General features: G+C 43.6%; 2 protein-coding genes across 2 annotated transcripts; both read left to right on the top strand.

The window, feature by feature from the left end:
* Positions 1 to 74: 74 nt before the first annotated feature.
* Positions 75 to 12082, top strand: LOC112569903. The gene is made up of 10 exons (XM_025247973.1): positions 75 to 1696; positions 1727 to 2103; positions 2330 to 2537; positions 4350 to 4510; positions 4782 to 4981; positions 6306 to 6543; positions 7977 to 8085; positions 8764 to 9594; positions 10648 to 10717; positions 11499 to 12082. The coding sequence occupies exons 3-10, from the start codon at positions 2351 to 2353 to the stop codon at positions 11665 to 11667; spliced, it is 1965 nt and encodes a 654-aa protein (XP_025103758.1). The 5' UTR covers positions 75 to 1696; positions 1727 to 2103; positions 2330 to 2350; the 3' UTR covers positions 11668 to 12082.
* Positions 12083 to 16988: 4906 nt separating this feature from the next.
* On the top strand, positions 16989 to 17990 carry LOC112571138 (heme oxygenase 1-like). The gene has a single exon (XM_025249952.1). It carries the CDS (start codon positions 16989 to 16991, stop codon positions 17988 to 17990), a length of 1002 nt encoding a protein of 333 aa, XP_025105737.1.
* Positions 17991 to 19667: the final 1677 nt, after the last annotated feature.

Here is a 19667-nt window from a genome sequence, read left to right as displayed (position 1 = left end):
TGGACAGGGACTTAATAACAAGATAAAACATCACAACCAGGAACATGACAGAACATCAGGGACTTGAATAGTGACAAGACAAAGTCACAAGTTGAGACACCATGCTTATTGATCATATCCACTCTGCTATTACCCCAGGTCATCACCTCATGAGATCTGACAGTCTCTGCTCCAAGCAATGTTAAATAGCCTTTAACAATAATGTAGTTTGTAAAACACATCTTCCCCTGTGGATGTGAGGTCAATGCACTGTACATGAAAAACTAGAAACGAACCAACAGTCAACCATACAAGAAAGGTAAACAGCAGGGACTGTATATGGTTGTCAAAAAAAGTAGGTACACCATCAGATGAAGCCTGGGAACAGGCATATAATTGTATGACGTAGAATAATCCTGTGACAACCAACCTAAACCAGCCAGGTGTTGTGTGAGGTAGGCTGTCAAGCCAGATGTCTGTAAGTGGTGTAGACTGTCCAGTAAGGTGTCACATGGCTAGATGTGGATGGTAACAATTACCCAAACATGTCAGGCAAAGTGTTAATGCAGCTCACAACCAGGGCTGACTTTGCCAAAGTGTTTTAACAAGGTGTATCTTCTCCATGACCCTCACCCCGCTCTACCTGCATTTTGATTTGATGGTGTGGAACTACCTTGACATCACTTTCCTACAGCATTGGACTGGGCAGCATTAACTGGCTGCCATATTCCCCTTAACTCAATTGTTTTTGAGGGACATATAGACAAGGATGAAGGAGAAAATTTGGAGACCGGTTAAAAGAATGTTGCAAGGTTGTTGGTGGACATTTCAAGCATCTGAGACTAAACATGACCTAACTGGTATTGTGTACCTACTTCTGGGTCCCCCTTCTCCCTTTCTGTGTGGCTGTAGTGCACGTGCATAAGTATGGGAAAGTCGAGAAATGATAACAAATCTGATTATTCCAGCAACCGCTTATCAAAAGCTTAGACAGTTATCAGTGTTAACTAAGTTTCCTCCTCTAGCAATATCAGTTATGGGCGTGAATCAACTGAAATAAAGTCATTGTCATGGGTACTAAAATGTCATTATTTATTGACACCCTAACCTAGATATTGTCTGGATGCACTATGTCTCAGTGGAATGACTGTAGTGAACAAATAAAAAGTAGTTGCACAGAGAGAAGGGGTTGGGGAAGTGAAAAGGGAGGGGCGGAAGAATTTTCTTGATCAAAATAAAGATATGCTATATACATTATTTTTGTTTTTGTTTGTTTTTGTTTTTTTTGCTTTTGAGACCGGCAACCATTCTTATTATGCTTGTGTGTTTTTTTGCTTTTAGTAAAGCGCTTTGAGCCCACCTTTAATGGTGGGAAAAAGCGCTATAGAAATAAACATTATTATTATTATAATATCATTTGTGCTCAAAGTGGTCTATAGTCAAGACTTAGAGCTAACTCCTAAAACAGTTAAAACAACTTTGCTGGAAAGTCAGGGTGGTGTTCAATTCAACCTAGACAAAAACATCAGGGATTATCTTCTGCTGGAATGTTGAGGACGCCTGTAACATTGGGTAAAGTGAGTTGAAAGTATATATGCCACCAGTATGCCACCTACCTACTAGTCGCCGCTAGGGGGAGAAGACAGACATTCGCTGGGACTCGCAGTGTGTAGAGATCCCTAGCTACCCACAATCATTACAATGGTTTGTCCTGTCAGTAGGATGTGGCCTCACTTCCATAGCACAGGCAGACTGCTGAAAGTCTTTCTCTCCGCGTGACTCGTGCCTTGCACGTGTTGTGCACACGACACCTTCAGTGATGGCTACGCAACATGTCGCATCATCTTACGAAATTGACGTAACCTTGTGACGTCATTATGGCCAGCTGACGTGAGATGACCGGCTCTGTTTCCATGCCGATAGACGTCTCGCGACAACTGTCCGACCCTGGTTCGTATCTCATGACAGCAGCGTCATGCGTTCAACATTCAGATGACAAGGGACTGACATCTGCCACCACTCGACAAACCATGAAAACTGGCTGAGCACGACGACAACGGCTTCAACTGCTGACTGTGGTGGCGTGTCTGAGCTGGTGACACACCTCACGTAGTCAGAGACCAGGTGACCTCGGTGACACACCTCACGTAGTCAGAGACCAGTTGACCTCGGTGACACACCTCATGTAGTCAGAGACCAGGTGACCTCGGTGACACACCTCACGTAGTCAGAGACCAGTTGACCTCGGTGACACACCTCATGTAGTCAGAGACCAGGTGACCTCAGTGACACACCTCACGTAGTCAGAGACCAGGTGACCTCGGTGACACCTCACGAAGTCAGAGACCAGACAACCCTTCACAGCCATCACATGAAGTTTTCGGAGAGCAACCGCCGTTTTCTGGCGGCGCTGGTCATCACCATGGGCTTCGTGGCCTTGCCATTGTCAGCATCCATGATGGGCACCGCTGCCTTCCTGTCGTCTGTGGTGGACACGGAGCTGGAGCTGGTGCAGGGCGTGGCCACGGAAGTCCTACCCATCATGCTGGCTGTGACGGGTATGTGGAGGTGATGCGAGCTGTGACAGGTGTGTGGTGGCTATTCTGGTTGTCATGGGTACTGTGATTGTACGAGAAGCGGCAGTCCTGCTGGTTGTAACTGGCATGTGGCAGTTTGCTATGGTGTGACGGGTAATGGCAGTCATCCTGGCTGTCAGTGACAATTATGTTAGCTGTAACGGGTATGTGGTTGTTGTGCTGTGACGGCTATGTGATAAATATGTTGTTCCTTTCTCTCCTGGGACCATAGTGATGAAGCGAGGGTACGGCGTTGCCCTAGGGCAGGGATGCCCAACCTACGGCCCGCGGGCCATATCCGGCCCGCGACGCGGTGCCATCCGGCCCGCGAAACTTCTGCCCACAGTGCAGGAAATCGGCATGTTAGTAATAAAAAAAAAAAAAAAACGAAAAAAAGGGAAGAAGAAATATTTATCTCCACGTAGGGACGTCTCTCAATCTTTTTTTTCGATGGACGAACATTTCTATTCAGTGCTCTGACTTGGTGTCTCGATCTACGATGCAGCCGGACATTCAGAAGTTGGTTTCGGGAAAACAACTTCAAATATCCCACTAATTACCACATAATTAATGGTAAGTACAACTTGTTTCTAATAAAAAATGGTATCTGCTCTATTTTTTTTTTTTTTTGTATTTTTGCGGTGAAGTGGCCCGCGACACGGCTGTCCGAAATGGATATGGCCCGCAGGCCGAAAAAGGTTGTGCATCACTGGCCTAGGGCAACATGGCGAATTCAAGGAAGAGTTTCTTGTTTCAGAAGTTAGAAAGCGATGTCAGACCTCGGATGTGTTGTTTTACCCCCGGAGCCGCACTTACATGGCGGTAGCGAAGGTGCCCTGGGGTAAAGAAGCATGAAGTAGTGTCCGCCAGGTCTGGACATCGCTTTATAACTTCGGAAACAAGAGACTTTCCATGAAGTTCCCCATGTTGTCCCGGGCGTCATAACTACGTCCCTGGGTTTTACCTTCATCACGTGGTCCATTACGTCCTCAAAAATGAGTTGTGAGCCTCGGATTTTCTCGCCGGGATTAGCTGGCCCCATGTGGGGATGGGTTGTCTTTACTTGACCGATGAAAGAAGTGTGGAAAGCTGGAGTCACTAAGGGAGGCTGCACCGGGCTGTGATCGTATCCGGCGCAAGGAGCTTTGCCAGCATGGCAGCTCTGTAGGTATGTGATGTTTGTGTGTAGGATGTTCTGTCGTCACAGGGTCACGCCTACAAGAGTGTGGGGCAAACTTGAGCAGCCAGGGTCAGCACCACAAGGCTGACCAGAAGCACGCGACCCGAGGAATTTGTTGGAACGATTGAGATGGTGACGGGATATCTTCTGATATCGCTAACTGTGACTGGCAGACTTGTGGATGCATCCACATATTAGTACTTATTGTTTTCGATTGACAAACATTCCACTCTTGCCACAACTGGCAGTGCTGCTGGGACTACGAAGATGACTATTTTTGCAGCACCAAAAGCAACCGCTGTCGTAACAGACGGATATCCACTCACGCGGTCTGGAGGCCGCCATCATGCTCCACGTCCTTCACACGCCAACTTGGCAAAAGGCGGACTGTATTCCTTGATGGATGTAACTAAGGAGTCACCAGTTAAAGATTCTGGAAAAGAGCAAACAACTACGTGCAGATGCTTAAAGTGAAAGAAAAATTCCGGCTCCCCTGAAGTCTATAATCGCTATATCATGGTTTCGCAAACAATACAACGAAAGTGGCTTTGTGCTAATAAAAACAAATCAGAACGCATTTCCCATGTATTTTTCGTGACCTTTGCTCTTTGCAGGTGTGATTAACTTCTTGACGGCGCTGGTGTTGGTGGTCATGGCGCGGGCCCGTCAGCTGAGTACCCGCAGTAGCTCTCTGGGTCTTCTGACTGCGACCAACCTCTTGGGGCTCGCCTCCACCTTACTCATCCTCGCCACTTCCATCTACTGTTTTGTTCAGGCACGTCACTCACACGTCACCTGCACATCACGCACGCTCATCAACTCTCTCACTTTCATCAGTTCGTCCTCTCTCTCTCTCTCTTGAAACGCTCTAATAACTTTTAGGACATCGTGTAGACAAAATGATGGTAGATTGTAGAGAAAGCTGTGTAGAGAAATGTAGAGGAGAGGGTAGAGTAAAGGAAAAGCAGATCACTGGATGGCTGCGACGTAAGCCAATCAGCTGTATAGAAATCTGTAAGTGACCGAAGTGACGTGTCCTGTGACAGCTGGTTCAGCTGCCGGACCAGTTCCGCGCGGGTCTGAGGCGCGCGCTGGCCGCCTACTCCAAGGATGGCGAGATCAAGACGCGAGTGGACATCCTGCAGATAAATTATAAATGCTGCGGGGACGAAGGCTACGGTGACTGGTTCAAAATACCCTGGGTGCCGCAGGAGGTGCTGGTGGCCGACCCCAAGGAAGTGCAAAGGTGCGTTTCTGTCTTGTCACAAGTGTGATGAAGGTTCTGCTTGTCCTTTCCGGTACCTGGTCATGACAGCTGATTGACAACTGCACCAGGTGTGGCAGCTACAGGTGAGCTCTAGTCACGATCGGTCAGCGCCGTTGTCACACTCACTAGCTAGCGATAAGCCGTCTGCCATCCTTCCCCGTCTGGTTCAGAACGATCAGTGATCATCAACGATCTTGAGTTTGCTCTAAACTAGGAAAAAGCTCTCAACCCGGTTCGAACATAGATCGCAAACTAGTAAGACAAGATGAATCCCCCAACGTGATTGGAAACCTATCGTGGTTAAGTCGAACCTTTACAAGTGACTAGTTTACAGGACATCTGTGTCATCATTGATGTATATTCAGATTTTTACTGTCAGAACCTCCTCACAAAAATACGCTCTCACCTATCCACCCAACCACCTACACACCCAATTATTTATACACCTATCCACACAACCATCTATTCACCTATCCACTGATACACACAACCATCTATCTACTTATCCCCACATCCACCTATACATACAAACACATATACACAACCACCTATACACCTATCCTCTATACACAGCCATCTACACACCTATCTTCTATACATACAATCACCTACACACCTATACACACAGCCATCTACACACCTATCCTCTATACACACAGCCATCTACACACCTATCCTCTATACATACAATCACCTACACACCTATACACACAGCCATCTACACACCTATCCTCTATACACACAACCACCTATACACCTATACACACAGCCACCTACACACCTATCCTCTATACATACAACCACCTATACACCTATACACACAGCCATCTACACACCTATCCTCTATACACACAACCACCTATACACCTATACACACAGCCACCTACACACCTATCCTCTATACATACAACCACCTATACACCTATACACACAGCCATCTACACACCTATCCTCTATACACACAGCCATCTACACACCTATCCTCTATACACACAGCTATCTACACACCTATCCTCTATACATACAACAACCTATACACACAGCCATCTACACACCTATCCTCTACACACAACCACCTATACACCTATACACACAGCCATCTACACACCTATCCTCTATACACACAGCTATCTACACACCTATCCTCTATACATACAACAACCTATACACACAGCCATCTACACACCTATCCTCTATACATACAACCACCTACACACCTATCCAGTGACACTCACGCCTGCCAAGCCACCATCGGATGTAAGTGTGAGATGAGCTGAACTCACCTTAGTGACACTTGCCTCAGATTCAAGGTTGGCGACGCTTATCTCAACGACGACGTTCCCTTCAGCTGCTGTGACCCCGCGTCCCCGCGACCTTGCATCCACCATCACGTGACCCAGCGGCAGTTGCACTACAACTACAACCACCTCATGGGCGTCACCCTCTACACCGCCGGTTGTCGTCAGGCACTGATGGACTTTTTTGCGTATTCAGTTCTGCGCGGTATTGGAATCTTCCTTCTGATCATATGTTTTGCACAGGTATGTATCTTGTGTTGTCACAAGGTGTCTGTCCTCCCGTCTGACGGACATAATACCATCACATCACGGACGTCTTTCTTGAGATGACTGGTCCCCACGTTGACTTCTAGAACGAGGCCAAAGCACAAAGTGGCTTGTGGCTTAGCTATTGAACACTAAAATAGCAAAAGGACAAGCAGACGATGCGAACTCCTGTGTTGACGGAGGTACAAAAGCTTAGTTTATGGTCTGATGTGTTTTCAGTTTATTGGCGCCAAGTCATGGCAACTGGAGGTCGAAGGCCTAAATATATAGGAATATAAATAAATAAAAAGTAACTAAGTAACAAATTTATTGCGTCTATTGTTGATTTTAAGAATATTATCGTGGTTCGTTTCGGATATTAAACAGCAAATGGTTGGCCGAGACGTGACAGCCGACAACTTTGCGGGAGGCTGAGTTGGTCTCAGCAAACAATCAGCAGTCCAGAGACATAAATGTCCGTCATCACATCACCGGCATCGTGTTGTCCCAAGTCCCTGTTGTAGCTGTTGCCACCTGTAGGACACTCGTCACCTGTAGAGATGTCACTCACCTGATCAATGAGATCTCTTATAGTAATAATTATTATAAGATTTGTAATGCGCATGCTCACACGCCTACAGAGCTCTTAGCGCTTACGTCAGGAATGAGACACGGACACAGGCAATAGTACGAGGGACGGACAAACAAACAAGTGGTGACGACGAATTACTGGGATGTGTAGTTGTGAGTTACATGTAAATGTGTACAGATCACACACCGTGTGTGTGTGTGTGACAGCAGTATCGTGACGACGTTACACGTGTGTGTGTGTGAGAGAGAGACAGCAGTATCGTGACGACGTTACATGTGTGTGTGTGTGAGAGAGAGACAGCTGTATTGTGACGACGTTACATGTGTGTGACAGCTGTATCGTGACGACGTTACATGTGTGTGTGTGTGTGTGAGACAGCTGTATCGTGACGACGTTACATGTGTGTGTGTGTGAGAGACAGCTGTATCGTGACGACGTTACATGTGTGTGTGTGTGTGTGAGAGAGAGAGAGACAGCTGTATCGTGACGACGTTACATGTGTGTGACAGCTGCATCGTGACGACGTTACATGTGTGTGACAGCTGTATCGTGACGACGTTACATGCGTGTGTGTGTGTGAGAGACAGCTGTATCGTGACGACGTTACATGTGTGTGTGTGTGTGTGTGTGTGTGTGTGTGTGTGTGTGTGTGTGTGTGTGTGTGAGAGAGAGAGACAGCTGTATCGTGACGACGTTACACCCGTGTGTGTGTGACAGCTGTATCGTGACGACGTTACATGTGTGTGTGTGTGTGAGAGAGAGACAGCTGTATCGTGACGACGTTACACCCGTGTGTGTGTGACAGCTGTATCGTGACGACGTTACATGTGTGTGACAGCTGGCGGTGATGATGTTGACCCGACTGCTCCTCACGTCCTTCAAGACGGCGATAGACTCGGGAGACCCTGAAGCACCATCAGCCGGCTATCTTCTGTGGCCTCCTAAAGGTGACTTCTGGTTAGCACTATCTTTAGAAGCGGATAATGATGATGATGATGATTGATGATGATGATGATGATGATGATGATGATGATGATGATGATGATGATGTGTTATATATAATAATTTGACGATTGCAAGTCCCGCCACAAGGAATGGGATGTACCTGGATAGTAAATGTCTAGCGAGTTGTTTCACTCTCCACAAATGCCTGAAATGTAGAGGAACTAAACAGCGAGAGGGTTAACCATGTTTCGGGTATGGTGGCGACTGGCGAGTGTTTTAGAGCTACTACCCTTGCTTTTGGTGGTGTAACCGTCTTTGTGGTGTTGCGGCGTCTTATAGCGAGTGCTTGAGGGTCGTTTTGTAGTGTAACCCTCAAGAAAAAGAAAGTTCCCCCAACATGTGCACCTTGCTGGAGCAAGAAGGTGGCAATAGTTGAGGAGGGTATAGGGAGAGAGGCAATGGTTGCCAGACACACAGGGCAGGTGTCAGTAGTTGAGGAAGAAACTACTACGTCTAGAAATGAGGTCCCTCATCCACAAAGCTACTGGACTACAGACGGTGAGCAACACATGCCTGTAGCCGCTACCATTCTGCTAGTGTATCATTACTCTCATAATTAATGTGTGGCTATGACGTGGCCTTCACTTGCCTGTCAGTCACTTCAGGGTTTTGTGTTTCAGCCGACCTAGCAGACGGCTACATCAAAAGTCAGCAGCTGCCACTGGTGGCTAGTGATGCTAGTGACGTCACCCAGGACTCGGACTGGGATGTGACCACGACGGACAGTCAGACAGACGGCCAGCCAGTCACCCTTTCACCTAGCCAGACAGGTACCCAGTCAAGCGACCCTACACAAAGTCAGTCAACCGCCTTAACCTCCCCGTCACAGTCCCCGGTCTACGACAACCTGGCTCAGTACCCCCAGGACTTCCCTCAGACCTACGACAACCTGGCTCAGCCCCCCCAGGACTTCCCTCAGACCTACGACAACCTGGCTCAGCCCCCCCAGGACTTCCCTCAGACCTACGACAACCTGGCTCAGCCCCCCCAGGACTTCCCTCAGACCTACGACAACCTGGCTCAGCCCCCCCAGGACTTCCCTCAGACCTACGACAACCTGGCTCAGTCCCCCCAGGACTTCCCTCAGACCTACGAGAACCTGGCTCAGCCCCCCCAGGACTTCCCTCAGACCTACGAGAACCTGGCTCAGTCCCCCCAGGACTTCCCTCAGACCTACGAGAACCTGGCTCAGTCCCCCCAGGACTTCCCTCAGACCTACGAGAACCTTCCTCGTCTCAGCCTCAACCCAGCAGCCAAGCGCTTTTCAGCATCTCCCCGGCTCTCCACCCAGCCCCGGCTCTCCACCCAGCCCCGGCTCTCCACCCAGCCCCGGCTCTCCACCCAGCCCCGGCTCTCCACCCAGCCCCGGCTCTCCACCCAGCCCCGGCTCTCCACCCAGCCCCGGCTGTCGGTGCCGCGGAGAAGCAGCGGCCCCTATGCTGAGATTGCAGGTGAGAAGGGGCAGCTAACTGCGCACTGTAACACCACAACTACCACTAGCACGGACAGGAGTGCAACTCTTTGTTGACATGTGTATTTGCATGATTGTGTGTTGACTAGTTTTTGTGTACTTTACGTCACACACGTCGTTAAGTCTTTTGTCTGGTGTAGAGCAAGGTGTCACGTGGTGTTCCCCTGTAACGTGATGTCGGCGCGGGAAATGAGATATATCCTGTCCCCCACGAGCCCAGTTCCCCGGGGCCAGTGTCTGCAGGAACCATCCAACTAGTCTTTATTGTCGGTACCAGGCATAATCCAGGACAGAAATTGTTTGCTCACGAAAATAATTTATACATGTAAGCATAGCAGAATGTATATACAGTGTATATATGTATGTAAGATTTAACACACACGCACACCTATGACCTCTCACACATACCATGAACTTCATCCACTGCATCAACGTCTGTCATCTCCGGATACGATCCTATCGAGGATCAACGAGGCAATGTCGATCTTCAAACATGTGAGTGGTGATGAAAGTGAGAAATGATTCCTGTCCTTGCCACAGCTTTGGCAGTGGTGGTAGGCGAGGGAATGAAAGGCGTGACATCCAGTGGGACAGTCACGTGCACAGTCATCTGCAAGCCCGTCAAATCATCATGCTAGTAAACAAGCATCATCTGGAAAATGGCGACAGTACCGTCCGGAGTCAGTGAGAGATTTTGACATTTCTCAAGATGAGAGTTTCTTTCAATCTGAAGATGAAACCCTGTGATCAGTCCACAGGTGTAGGCCAGCCCAGGTAGACGTCATTCTGTTTCCCGATGAGCCAGCCACCAGCGACCTGAATATGTGCGACTGGCAGATGCAGACGATGACTTTCAACAGTTAGTGCTCGGGTGTGTGCTGTATGTTCAAGTGTGTCTTGCTCACCCAGGTGGGATATATGCTCAGGTGTATGTGACATGCTAATGTGTAAGAGTGACGCAGGTATAGCAGGTGTTAGCGAGATTTTTGTAGAACAACTGGTGCTGATGGGGCTACCTCACCTTGTATTGTAGACAATCAAGACACTTCAGGTAACAGAGTGGATCGCAATAACAACGATGACCTGCTGAAGTTGCGAAACAGGTAAGACTGAATGTCACATGATCACAGAATTCACAGGTAAGACTGTCTGAATGTGTGCCTGTCTGTCTTTCTGCCTGCCTTCCTGCCTGTCTGTCTGTCTGTCTGGCCGCCTGTCTGTCTGTCTGTCTGGCCGCCTGTCTGTCTGTTTGTGTAAACAAAAGATCACAAATTCTGCGCATTACAAATATTCCAAAGGTTAGCATGTCTGCCAGTCCATCTGCCCATGATGAGAGCAGACGTGTCAGGTGACAGTATCTAAATGTTTCTGGAGACTGAATGTTGTGACGATAACCTCCTTTTCTCTGTCCTACTGTAATCTTTCTCTCTGTCCGACTGCAGTATTTCTCTTGGTCCTACTGTAATATTTCTGTCTATCCTACAGTCATCCTTCTGTCTGTCCAACTGTCATCTTTCTGTCTGTCCTACAGTCATCTTTCTGTCTATCCTACAGTCATCCTTCTGTCTGTCCAACTGTCATCTTTCTCTCTGTCCTACTGTAATATTTCTGTCTGTCCTACAGTCATCTTTCTGTCTATCCTACAGTCATCCTTCTGTCTGTCCAACTGTCATCTTTCTCTCTGTCCTACTGTAATATTTCTGTCTGTCCTACAGTCATCTTTCTGTCTATCCTACAGTCATCCTTCTGTCTGTCCAACTGTCATCTTTCTCTCTGTCCTACTGTAATATTTCTGTCTGTCCTACAGTTATCTTTTTTTGTCCGTCCGTCCTACCGTCCTCTTTCTGTCTGTCCTTCTGATTTCCTCAACGGGTTGTCCTCCAGCTGTGATCCGTGGGATGCTGACGTCAGAGAGACACGTCACAGAATGGCGGCCACCTCGCGCAGACTGCGCCAGCGCCGGGCGCCCTTCGCCAGCCTCGGCCTCTCTCCTCCATTGCCTCCTCCACTGCATACTCATCTCTCAGCTGCTTCCCTTCTGCCACTCACGTAACTTCCGGTACCGTCGCCGCTGCTATAAATAGCTCCAGAGATTTTTGGGTCCATTGCGATAGACTCGTTTTTAAAATTGTATTTTGAAGGAGAGGCAGGGTGTGTGGAAACAAGAGGTGGACGTCCTGAAGAAATTGTCTAGCTTGCCTTGTGTTCTCAAAGTACATCACAATTGTTTGTTTACACGAAGCTGAACAAAACAAGGTCAACACAAGTCTGATGTGCAGCGTAAGAAAAATCTGTTAAACACGTTTATTTGTTTCCCTCTTCGTGACCCAGCCACCACCCGGCAACATGTATATTGTATAACTGTATATTGACTCGTTGGTGTACACGCAGTCGATCGCGATTTCAAGTTTTAAAATTCGTTTTAAATTCTTAAAATTAAATTTACAATAAAGGAGAATTGAAAGCAGCAGCTCGTTTAATCTGTCCATTGCGTTTGTCTCCCTTTGTTTACTAATCATCATACCTGTCGGCCATGGCCTAGTCATCTGCACACACGCAAGTCTCATCGTCAAGGAAAGCGAGTATTTACATCTAAAATTTGATGTACGAAAAAAGCGGACGTGCATTAACTTCTCACCCACTGTGAGAATTTGTTGGATCACGTGATCAAGCTAGCAGACCAGACCTGTGTACATCACGTTGCCAGTGCCTACCATGTTGTCAGTATCACTGTGTACATCACGTTGCCAGTGCCTACCATGTTGTCAGTGTCACTGTGTACATCACGTTGCCTTCATCACTGTGTACATCACGTTGCCAGTGCCTACCCAGCCTGCAAGAACTCTTGGGTCCCTCATGGGACCTCTTCGGGAAGAAAGTTGGGTCCCTCTCGGGTTTTGGAGGCGGGACCCTAAGGGGACCTCTTAGGGAATTCCCACGGGTTCCCATGTTTTCCCACGAAAGACCCACCCACCTTCCCACCGATCACCCATGAGAAGTCGTGTTTTCCCATCAAATTCCCCACTCCCACTCCCCTCTTGCTGCATCCCTCACCCTTTCTCACTTTTACTTACACTGGTACACAGGCTTGCACACCATGAAGAAAACATTCAACAGCTTTTCAAAATCTCGTTTCCTCACAACCCATAAATAGTAGGCAAGAGATATCATTAAACGATTTTATTATTTACAACAAAAAACTATTTTAACAGTTTACATTATTTAAAGCATTAAAGTTGTTTTTGAACATAAGCATTATTTACATAAAAATTACAGTCAATAATTTTTTACCCCATGAAAGTTATTTTTGAAATAATTATTTATAACATAAAGTCAAACAATTTACATAAAAGATAGAAAAATATGACACCAAAAATCGATCCATGAGTGTAGAAGAAAAGAAAAAAGTTACAATGTATTTACATATTTTGATTTTTGCTGTGTAAGTAGAACTAACCTCTCACATAGATGAAAGCTTAACTCTTTCTTTATGCACTCAACACAGGTGGCCGCTCACTTGTTATGCAGTATTCACATTGGGCTGATGCATTGTTGTAATTTTGTTTAGGCCTATACAGCTCGTGGTTTAAAAGAAAAACTTAATAAATAAGATAGTTTAGGCCTTTATGAACACAATTATCTCCCTTACATGACGAAGGACGTATGTTTGAACGAAAGTCTCGCCGATATTCTATACTGGTGTCCAGACACTTAATCCCCAGACACTTAATCCCCAACGCTTCAACCTTAAAATGAAATTTTAACTATAAAAATTATGAAGCCAGCGAAAAATTTAATTGCAATTCAAATAATTATTTTCATATAAACATCACAATAAGTTTTACAATTAAAATACTTTAACTAATGTTGTAGATGTTCAAATGACGTTGAAGTTAATAGCATGATTTAAATATTATTAATGTATTTCAATATTTATTTTAATTGTAAAACTTATTGTGATGTTTATATGAAGATAATTATTTGAATTGCAATTAAATTTTTCGCCGGCTTCATAATTTTTATAGTTAAAATTTCATTTTAAGGATGAAGCGTTGGGGATGAAGTGTCTGGGGATTAAGTGACTGGGAACCTTCTACACTACCTGTCCTTTTCGATGGTACACATTGTGAACATCATGCATCTGAAACGTCGAATAACAAAAGAAAGAACATCCCAGAGGATATTCCTGCTTCAGATGAAGGAGAATTTGGCCACGAATGGTGCAAAAATGGTTTTCATCTGCTCCCGAATTTTTTGTTTGAAATGTGTAAAAAAAAAACATTTTCCAAACTTCACATAATATACCTAATTTTGGTTGGATTATCATAAAAGTGAGTTCACAAGCAAGATTACGGTAAAATTGTTCCACTTCCACATTTTGATCTGTCATAATCAATTTAAATTGCTGTTCTATCTTGTTTAGTTATTTTTTAATAATTTTTTGAAAAAGGGTAAATTCATGCGTACAGGGGGGTTTAACCGCCTTTAGCCTTGTGTAAAGAAAGAGTTAAAGCTTTCATAAATCTACTAATTACTAGTGAGATTACAAGAACTTGAACAAGAGTCGAATAAAAAGATTTTGAAACGGTAATGTCTTGATGGCCATTTGTGTGTATAAGAAGTTTTGGATAATATCTGAAAGTAACCAATTAATCTTTAGTACAAAAAGTAAAGTAAATAGGCCTACTGAATAAATCCACGAAGAATAAAACAATGCTCACATTAATAATTTTAACTTGACAAACTCATTTTGTAATTCCACTCACCATTAGATGGCATCACCCTTCGAATCATTCCTCAATCCATGTCTCTTGGACTGCAGCTGTGCACAAATAGAAATTGTAAGGTAGACTTAAATGCTATTGTACACAATAATAAATTTGTAAATGTAGAGAAAATAATACTTAGATTCACTATTTTTAAAAATTGTTCGGAAACTTTGTCCTTTTAAGTTCATATTGACGTACACCTCAAAGAAATCAAAACCAAACAAAAACTACGCACCAATTAATATACTTCTCAGCTGAAGTGACTGGAAACTTTTTCCCCTTTGGTTCCACTGAGCCAACTCTGAAGAAAGCAGCCGTTTTAAAATTCTCCGTGCACGAGAGGTGCTGAACCTGTTAAAAAAAATCTGTAGTTGTTTCCACCATGTAAAATACTACAATACAAATGCAAAATAAATTAATTCACTGGATTGGATAAGTTTAAGATATAATGCTGAACCCTACTCCACTGATGAGGGATCAATGGTTGCATGATGAATATAGCTACAAACCAGACCCAGTCTCTTAAATAAACCCTAGTGGGACTTCAGAGAAAATAATGGCATTAAGTGACTCAAATCACCAAGTTAATTAAGAGTTTAATCAAAGCTATTCTTTATGAAAGTAAAACAATTTTAGTGGTCATAGTTAATAGACACACAGACTGCTCATTTTGACACCATGAAAAGCAAGTGACAGAATTATTTTATAAATAAAATCTATGCATATAAAATACTACATTATTTTGTACTTCATAAAATGTGTATTATTTGTTAATACAAATATTACACTGACCACACATTCTTGTCAGGAGAGTTAACCTGTAAGCCGATGCTATGCCTGCCTGTTTGTTAAATGGTTTATCAAGACTGTAAAGCATAACATACATATTAACTGATATATTAGCTAAAGTTAAAGGTAACATTTAAAAAAGGTGTCTAGTACTAACACATTATACTTAAATGACATACCACTTTTGTTCTAATTCCTTTCTTCATCAGCTCCTCTTTCCCCATATTTTGAAGAAGCAGGGTGACCTGATTCAGTTTGTGAACTACATTCTGTAGTGTTTTGCTCTGCTCATCAACTTTGCTGAGAACTCTGTTCAAAAATGTATTTGAAATCAAAATATTACTTTTAGTCTTAAAAGTAATGACAAAACAAAACTATGGATGCAGGTCTATTGACAATTTTTTTAATTAGCAGAAAATGTTTAGATGGATATAATAAGGATGTGCATGTACACCATTAAAAACACAAAACCTGTGCTTGTATAGTGATCCTCATGAAATCATAGAGGGAGACAAAATAAACTTACTGGTAAAATTCACTGAGCCAGACCTACAGTCAGTGTGATCTGCAATTAAAGATTGTTATAATTAGTTCTTTTTGTAAATCATGTAAAATAAAATGAAAAAATGGCATGCAGCATTTTAAGAGAATAGAAAATATATGTGATCAGATAAGTGATTGTTAGAAAAATGACAGACTTTGACAAAGTTCATTGCATAGCTTTGGATTTCATACATTTTGTTTTAATTTCAAAGTGTATAAGTACAAAAATAAAATTCTTTCTTTTGCTTTGCAATAATTTTCCAAAATTTTAGTTGTTCAGAAAGCAATGTGATTGTCTTGTTGCTTTCCCCTAGAATGCACCAAGACGTTTGGTAATCGCAGCACCACTGTTATTGAGAATGCAGACGACGAATTTCAAGCATGACTCAATGAGTTCATGTCATAGATTTCAACTTCGAAGTTAATCATCAATAATACGAGAGATTGTGTGTGTGTGTGCTTTACCTCTTGACTAGTTGATTTGAACCCATCATGCACTGTCATCTTGCTTCCGCCAATCGTATTCGCGCTCAACATTTCATTTCTGTAATTAGTAAATACGTGCAATTAGTAGGCAAGAGATACGATTAAACAATTTGATTATTTACAACAAGAAGGATATGGTTAAACCATTTAAATTATTTACAGCACATATAGAAGACAGCGTCATGTAAAAGCGAGTTGCTAGCGATGTATGTGTGAGACCTGCCGGGTACAACACGTGAAACATTTCACAAAAAGCACTACAATACTTATATATGATCATAAATTATTAATGACTATCCACTGTTATAAAGTATAGTTGTTTTAATGGCATCTTTCACTTAACTTTATTAAGACTTACTTCAGAAATCGGCGGTGTTTCACTTGAAGATGGACGTACAGTTCAAAATGTCCGCGTGCAGGTCAAAGTAAAACCGGCCGATGTGACCTTCCTATGACCCGTACACGCGGGGAGGGGGTTGGAAAACAGCGGGTGGAAGGATGCGACACGATCACGTGGCTACCAAATCGAGAGCGGCTGAAGAAAAAAAGCGCGATGGACGCGTCCGTTTAGGATCGAATTACACGCTTCCCATCCCAAAGTCTCACTTCCCTATCGGGGCCGTTCAAACACCCAAAGCCCTTGCAGGCTGGGTACCTGCCAAGATCAGCTGACAACAGAGACAACTGCGAGCCAACATCAGCATCGCTCCACGAACTTACATCCACAACATCTAGGAATCAGTAATATCGTTGGCTGGCTTGCATTGAATAAATCGTCCACGACATCATGGATGGTCACACTGAAGTTGGGTCAAGCTCACAAGCAGATAACACTTACAGCACTCAAAGTGAAGAGCAGTCCAGAGTAAGAGACCTTGCTGAGTCAGAGGACAGTGCACAGAAAAATGATATGCTTCAGCAAGCCATGAAAAATGGGTCTAAAGACTTGCATGAACTTGCTGAAAAAGCCACCTTTATGCTGAAAGTCATTGGTGGTGGCATAACTCGGCAGTCATACTCACTTTTCCTCGCTGATCTTTACCATATCTACTTAGCTATGGAAGAGGAAGTAAATAAACAACATCCAATTCTGGGGGCTGTCTACTTCCCAGTCCAGCTAAACCGCAAGCAGGCCATTGAAAAAGACCTGGAATTTTTCCTTGGCACAGAGTGGGCAAAAAAGGCCAAGTGTACTTTTGCTGCACACAAATATGTGGAGCGCATCCGGTATCTAGGGAGGACTGACCCTGCAGCACTCATTGCTCATTGCTATGGCCGGTATCTAGGGGATCTTTCTGGTGGCCAAATCCTTCGCTACAAGCTCAGCAAGCACCTGAATCTCAAATTGAATAATAACGACAACAGCGATGAGAACAATGATGGGCTTAGCTTTTACAGGTTTGAAAATATTGATAACTTAAAAAAGTTCAAGGATTTCTACTCTGGCCGTTTAAACGGTCTCATTTTGGACACGGAGACATTTCAGAAAATTGTGAATGAAACACGAGTAATGTTTCAGCTCAACATAGACCTGTTCACGGAGATGGACATTTTAGCTGAGATTATTCCAGGAGGCTACAGCAGCAGCAGCAAGTTTGGTACTGATCAGGATGTTTCTCGCAATTCTTATGTAAGTCTAGATGGCAGTAGCAATGTTACAGATGGGACTAAGTCCTCTGAAACCTTGAAGCCATCATCTTTGCCATTGCAATTTTTTGAAAAAGCTTGGCTGGTCTCCACTTGCGCTTTGTTTGCTGCTACAATTATGAGTTTTATGTTTACTAACTGAAAAATCTTGTTGGCAGTATAAAATCAGCCTTCTAACAAGACAATGCAGAATGGTCTAGTCACACGATATTTTTCTTTGATATTCTGTTGTTATTCAGCCTACCACAGGTTACCAAGTTTTTTTTAATTACTTTTTATTGTAAGTTGAATAGCCCACATGTCACAATTGAGGTTTTAATATATTTTCAAGTAACCCTTTTTAAACAATGCTCTCCTACTATTCCTTTCAGCACCTAAACAGAAAACTTTTATTTTTTTTAACGGTTGTTAGCAGATGAATTTGTCTTTTTTTTTTATTCAGGGTAATATTGGATAATCTAGCATTTATCACAAATTCACTTGATTTATAATATATTTATATAGTACACATTTCAAACTATTGTATTATGTCCACAAGTGAATTTCTTGTAAATCTTGATGTTGCTGTGACTTATTTAAAGCAGCAATTTTTTTTTTCCGTTGTTCATAATATTGTGAAACACGTTAAACTGTCATGAGAGCCAAAGATTGAAAATTTTGTTGTTACAAAGAGAGATGGATTGTGTTAATGATCAATACAGGTCTTTCACTGCAAACCAATAGCACAAACATGTTTTCTTTGAATATTATGCTTTAATGTTGAATAGTATGTGTTCCGCTTTTCTATTTTTTATGATGCTAGTCTGCACATTAAGATTTACTCCATGTGAAGGTAGCATATATGATCTGATGCTAAGTCATTCCTAACGGAATAAAGCAAGTGTAATAATACTCTCTGTGCTTGAATGTCTATGCCAGGGTGCATTTTCGTAATATACTTGCTGGTATATCCAGCATCATTCAGGTTGAATTCTGTTGCTGACTTTTCCATCTGTGATTTTTTATTGTCAACTTTTTTATTCATCCCTTTCTTTTTGATGTTCAGCATCAGTGCAAAACAGTCTAATACTTGTATTATTGACTGGAGTAGCGTCCCTTAGCCTGGCAGGTTTTGAGGGAGGCGGTTCTCCGCAATTTTTGCATTTTTAATAGTTTGCTGTGTTTTTGGTGCCCATTGGTTAGCCCGGTGCTTTTTTTTTTTTTTTTTTTTTTTTTTTCGTTTCGTCGTTGCTGTGCAAGACTATTTGACTTGAGGACAGGCTGTTGCCACACGATATTTCAGATACAAGAGCTTTTCTCGGAGTTTGCTTCTATGGCGGACACTAACAGTCCTTTGCGCAGCTGCTACTAACACTGGCAGCTGCTACTAACACTGGCAGCTGAGAGTCTCAGCCGTTCCACGAGAAAGAAGTGCAAACTATTTGTAGTTTTGTGGTTATTTGTGGTTAATAAGGGCGATCACTGTAGATCTAACGGCGACGACTCCAGATAACAAGGATCGATGACATCGGAAAAATATTGAGAATATACTGAAAACATCTTAAGACTATGAAGGAATATTATCATATTATACAATGACAAAGGGGATCGTCGCTTCACTTTCTTTACTGCAACTCAAGTTCGCTGTGACAGTGAGTGAAGCACGCGAGAGAGATCGACATCCAGCCTGTAGCTCAGTCAGTTCGCAGAATGCAACACAAAGACACTTACATCATGTGGCTTGTAGATGTTGATCACAACACAAAGACACTTACATCATGTGGCTTGTAGATGTTGATCACAACACAAAGACACTTACATCATGTGGCTTGTAGATGTT

This window comes from Pomacea canaliculata, linkage group LG8 (genome assembly GCF_003073045.1).
Source record: "Pomacea canaliculata isolate SZHN2017 linkage group LG8, ASM307304v1, whole genome shotgun sequence".
NCBI classification, from domain to species: Eukaryota; Metazoa; Mollusca; class Gastropoda; order Architaenioglossa; family Ampullariidae; genus Pomacea; species Pomacea canaliculata.
This window is presented reverse-complemented; position numbering and strand designations above follow the sequence as displayed.

What these genes read in the sequence shown, in the direction of transcription:
- LOC112569903 (XM_025247973.1), top strand. Translation starts at nt 2,351, where the DNA reads ATGAAGTTTTCGGAGAGCAACCGCCGTTTTCTGGCGGCGCTGGTCATC. An exon ending in CCATCTACTGTTTTGTTCAG is followed by an intron (nt 4,511 to 4,781) that starts GCACGTCACTCA and finishes GTCCTGTGACAG; the next exon opens with CTGGTTCAGCTGCCGGACCA. An exon ending in TGATCATATGTTTTGCACAG is followed by an intron (nt 6,544 to 7,976) that starts GTATGTATCTTG and finishes TGTGTGTGACAG; the next exon opens with CTGGCGGTGATGATGTTGAC.
- LOC112571138 (XM_025249952.1), top strand. Translation starts at nt 16,989, where the DNA reads ATGGATGGTCACACTGAAGTTGGGTCAAGCTCACAAGCAGATAACACT.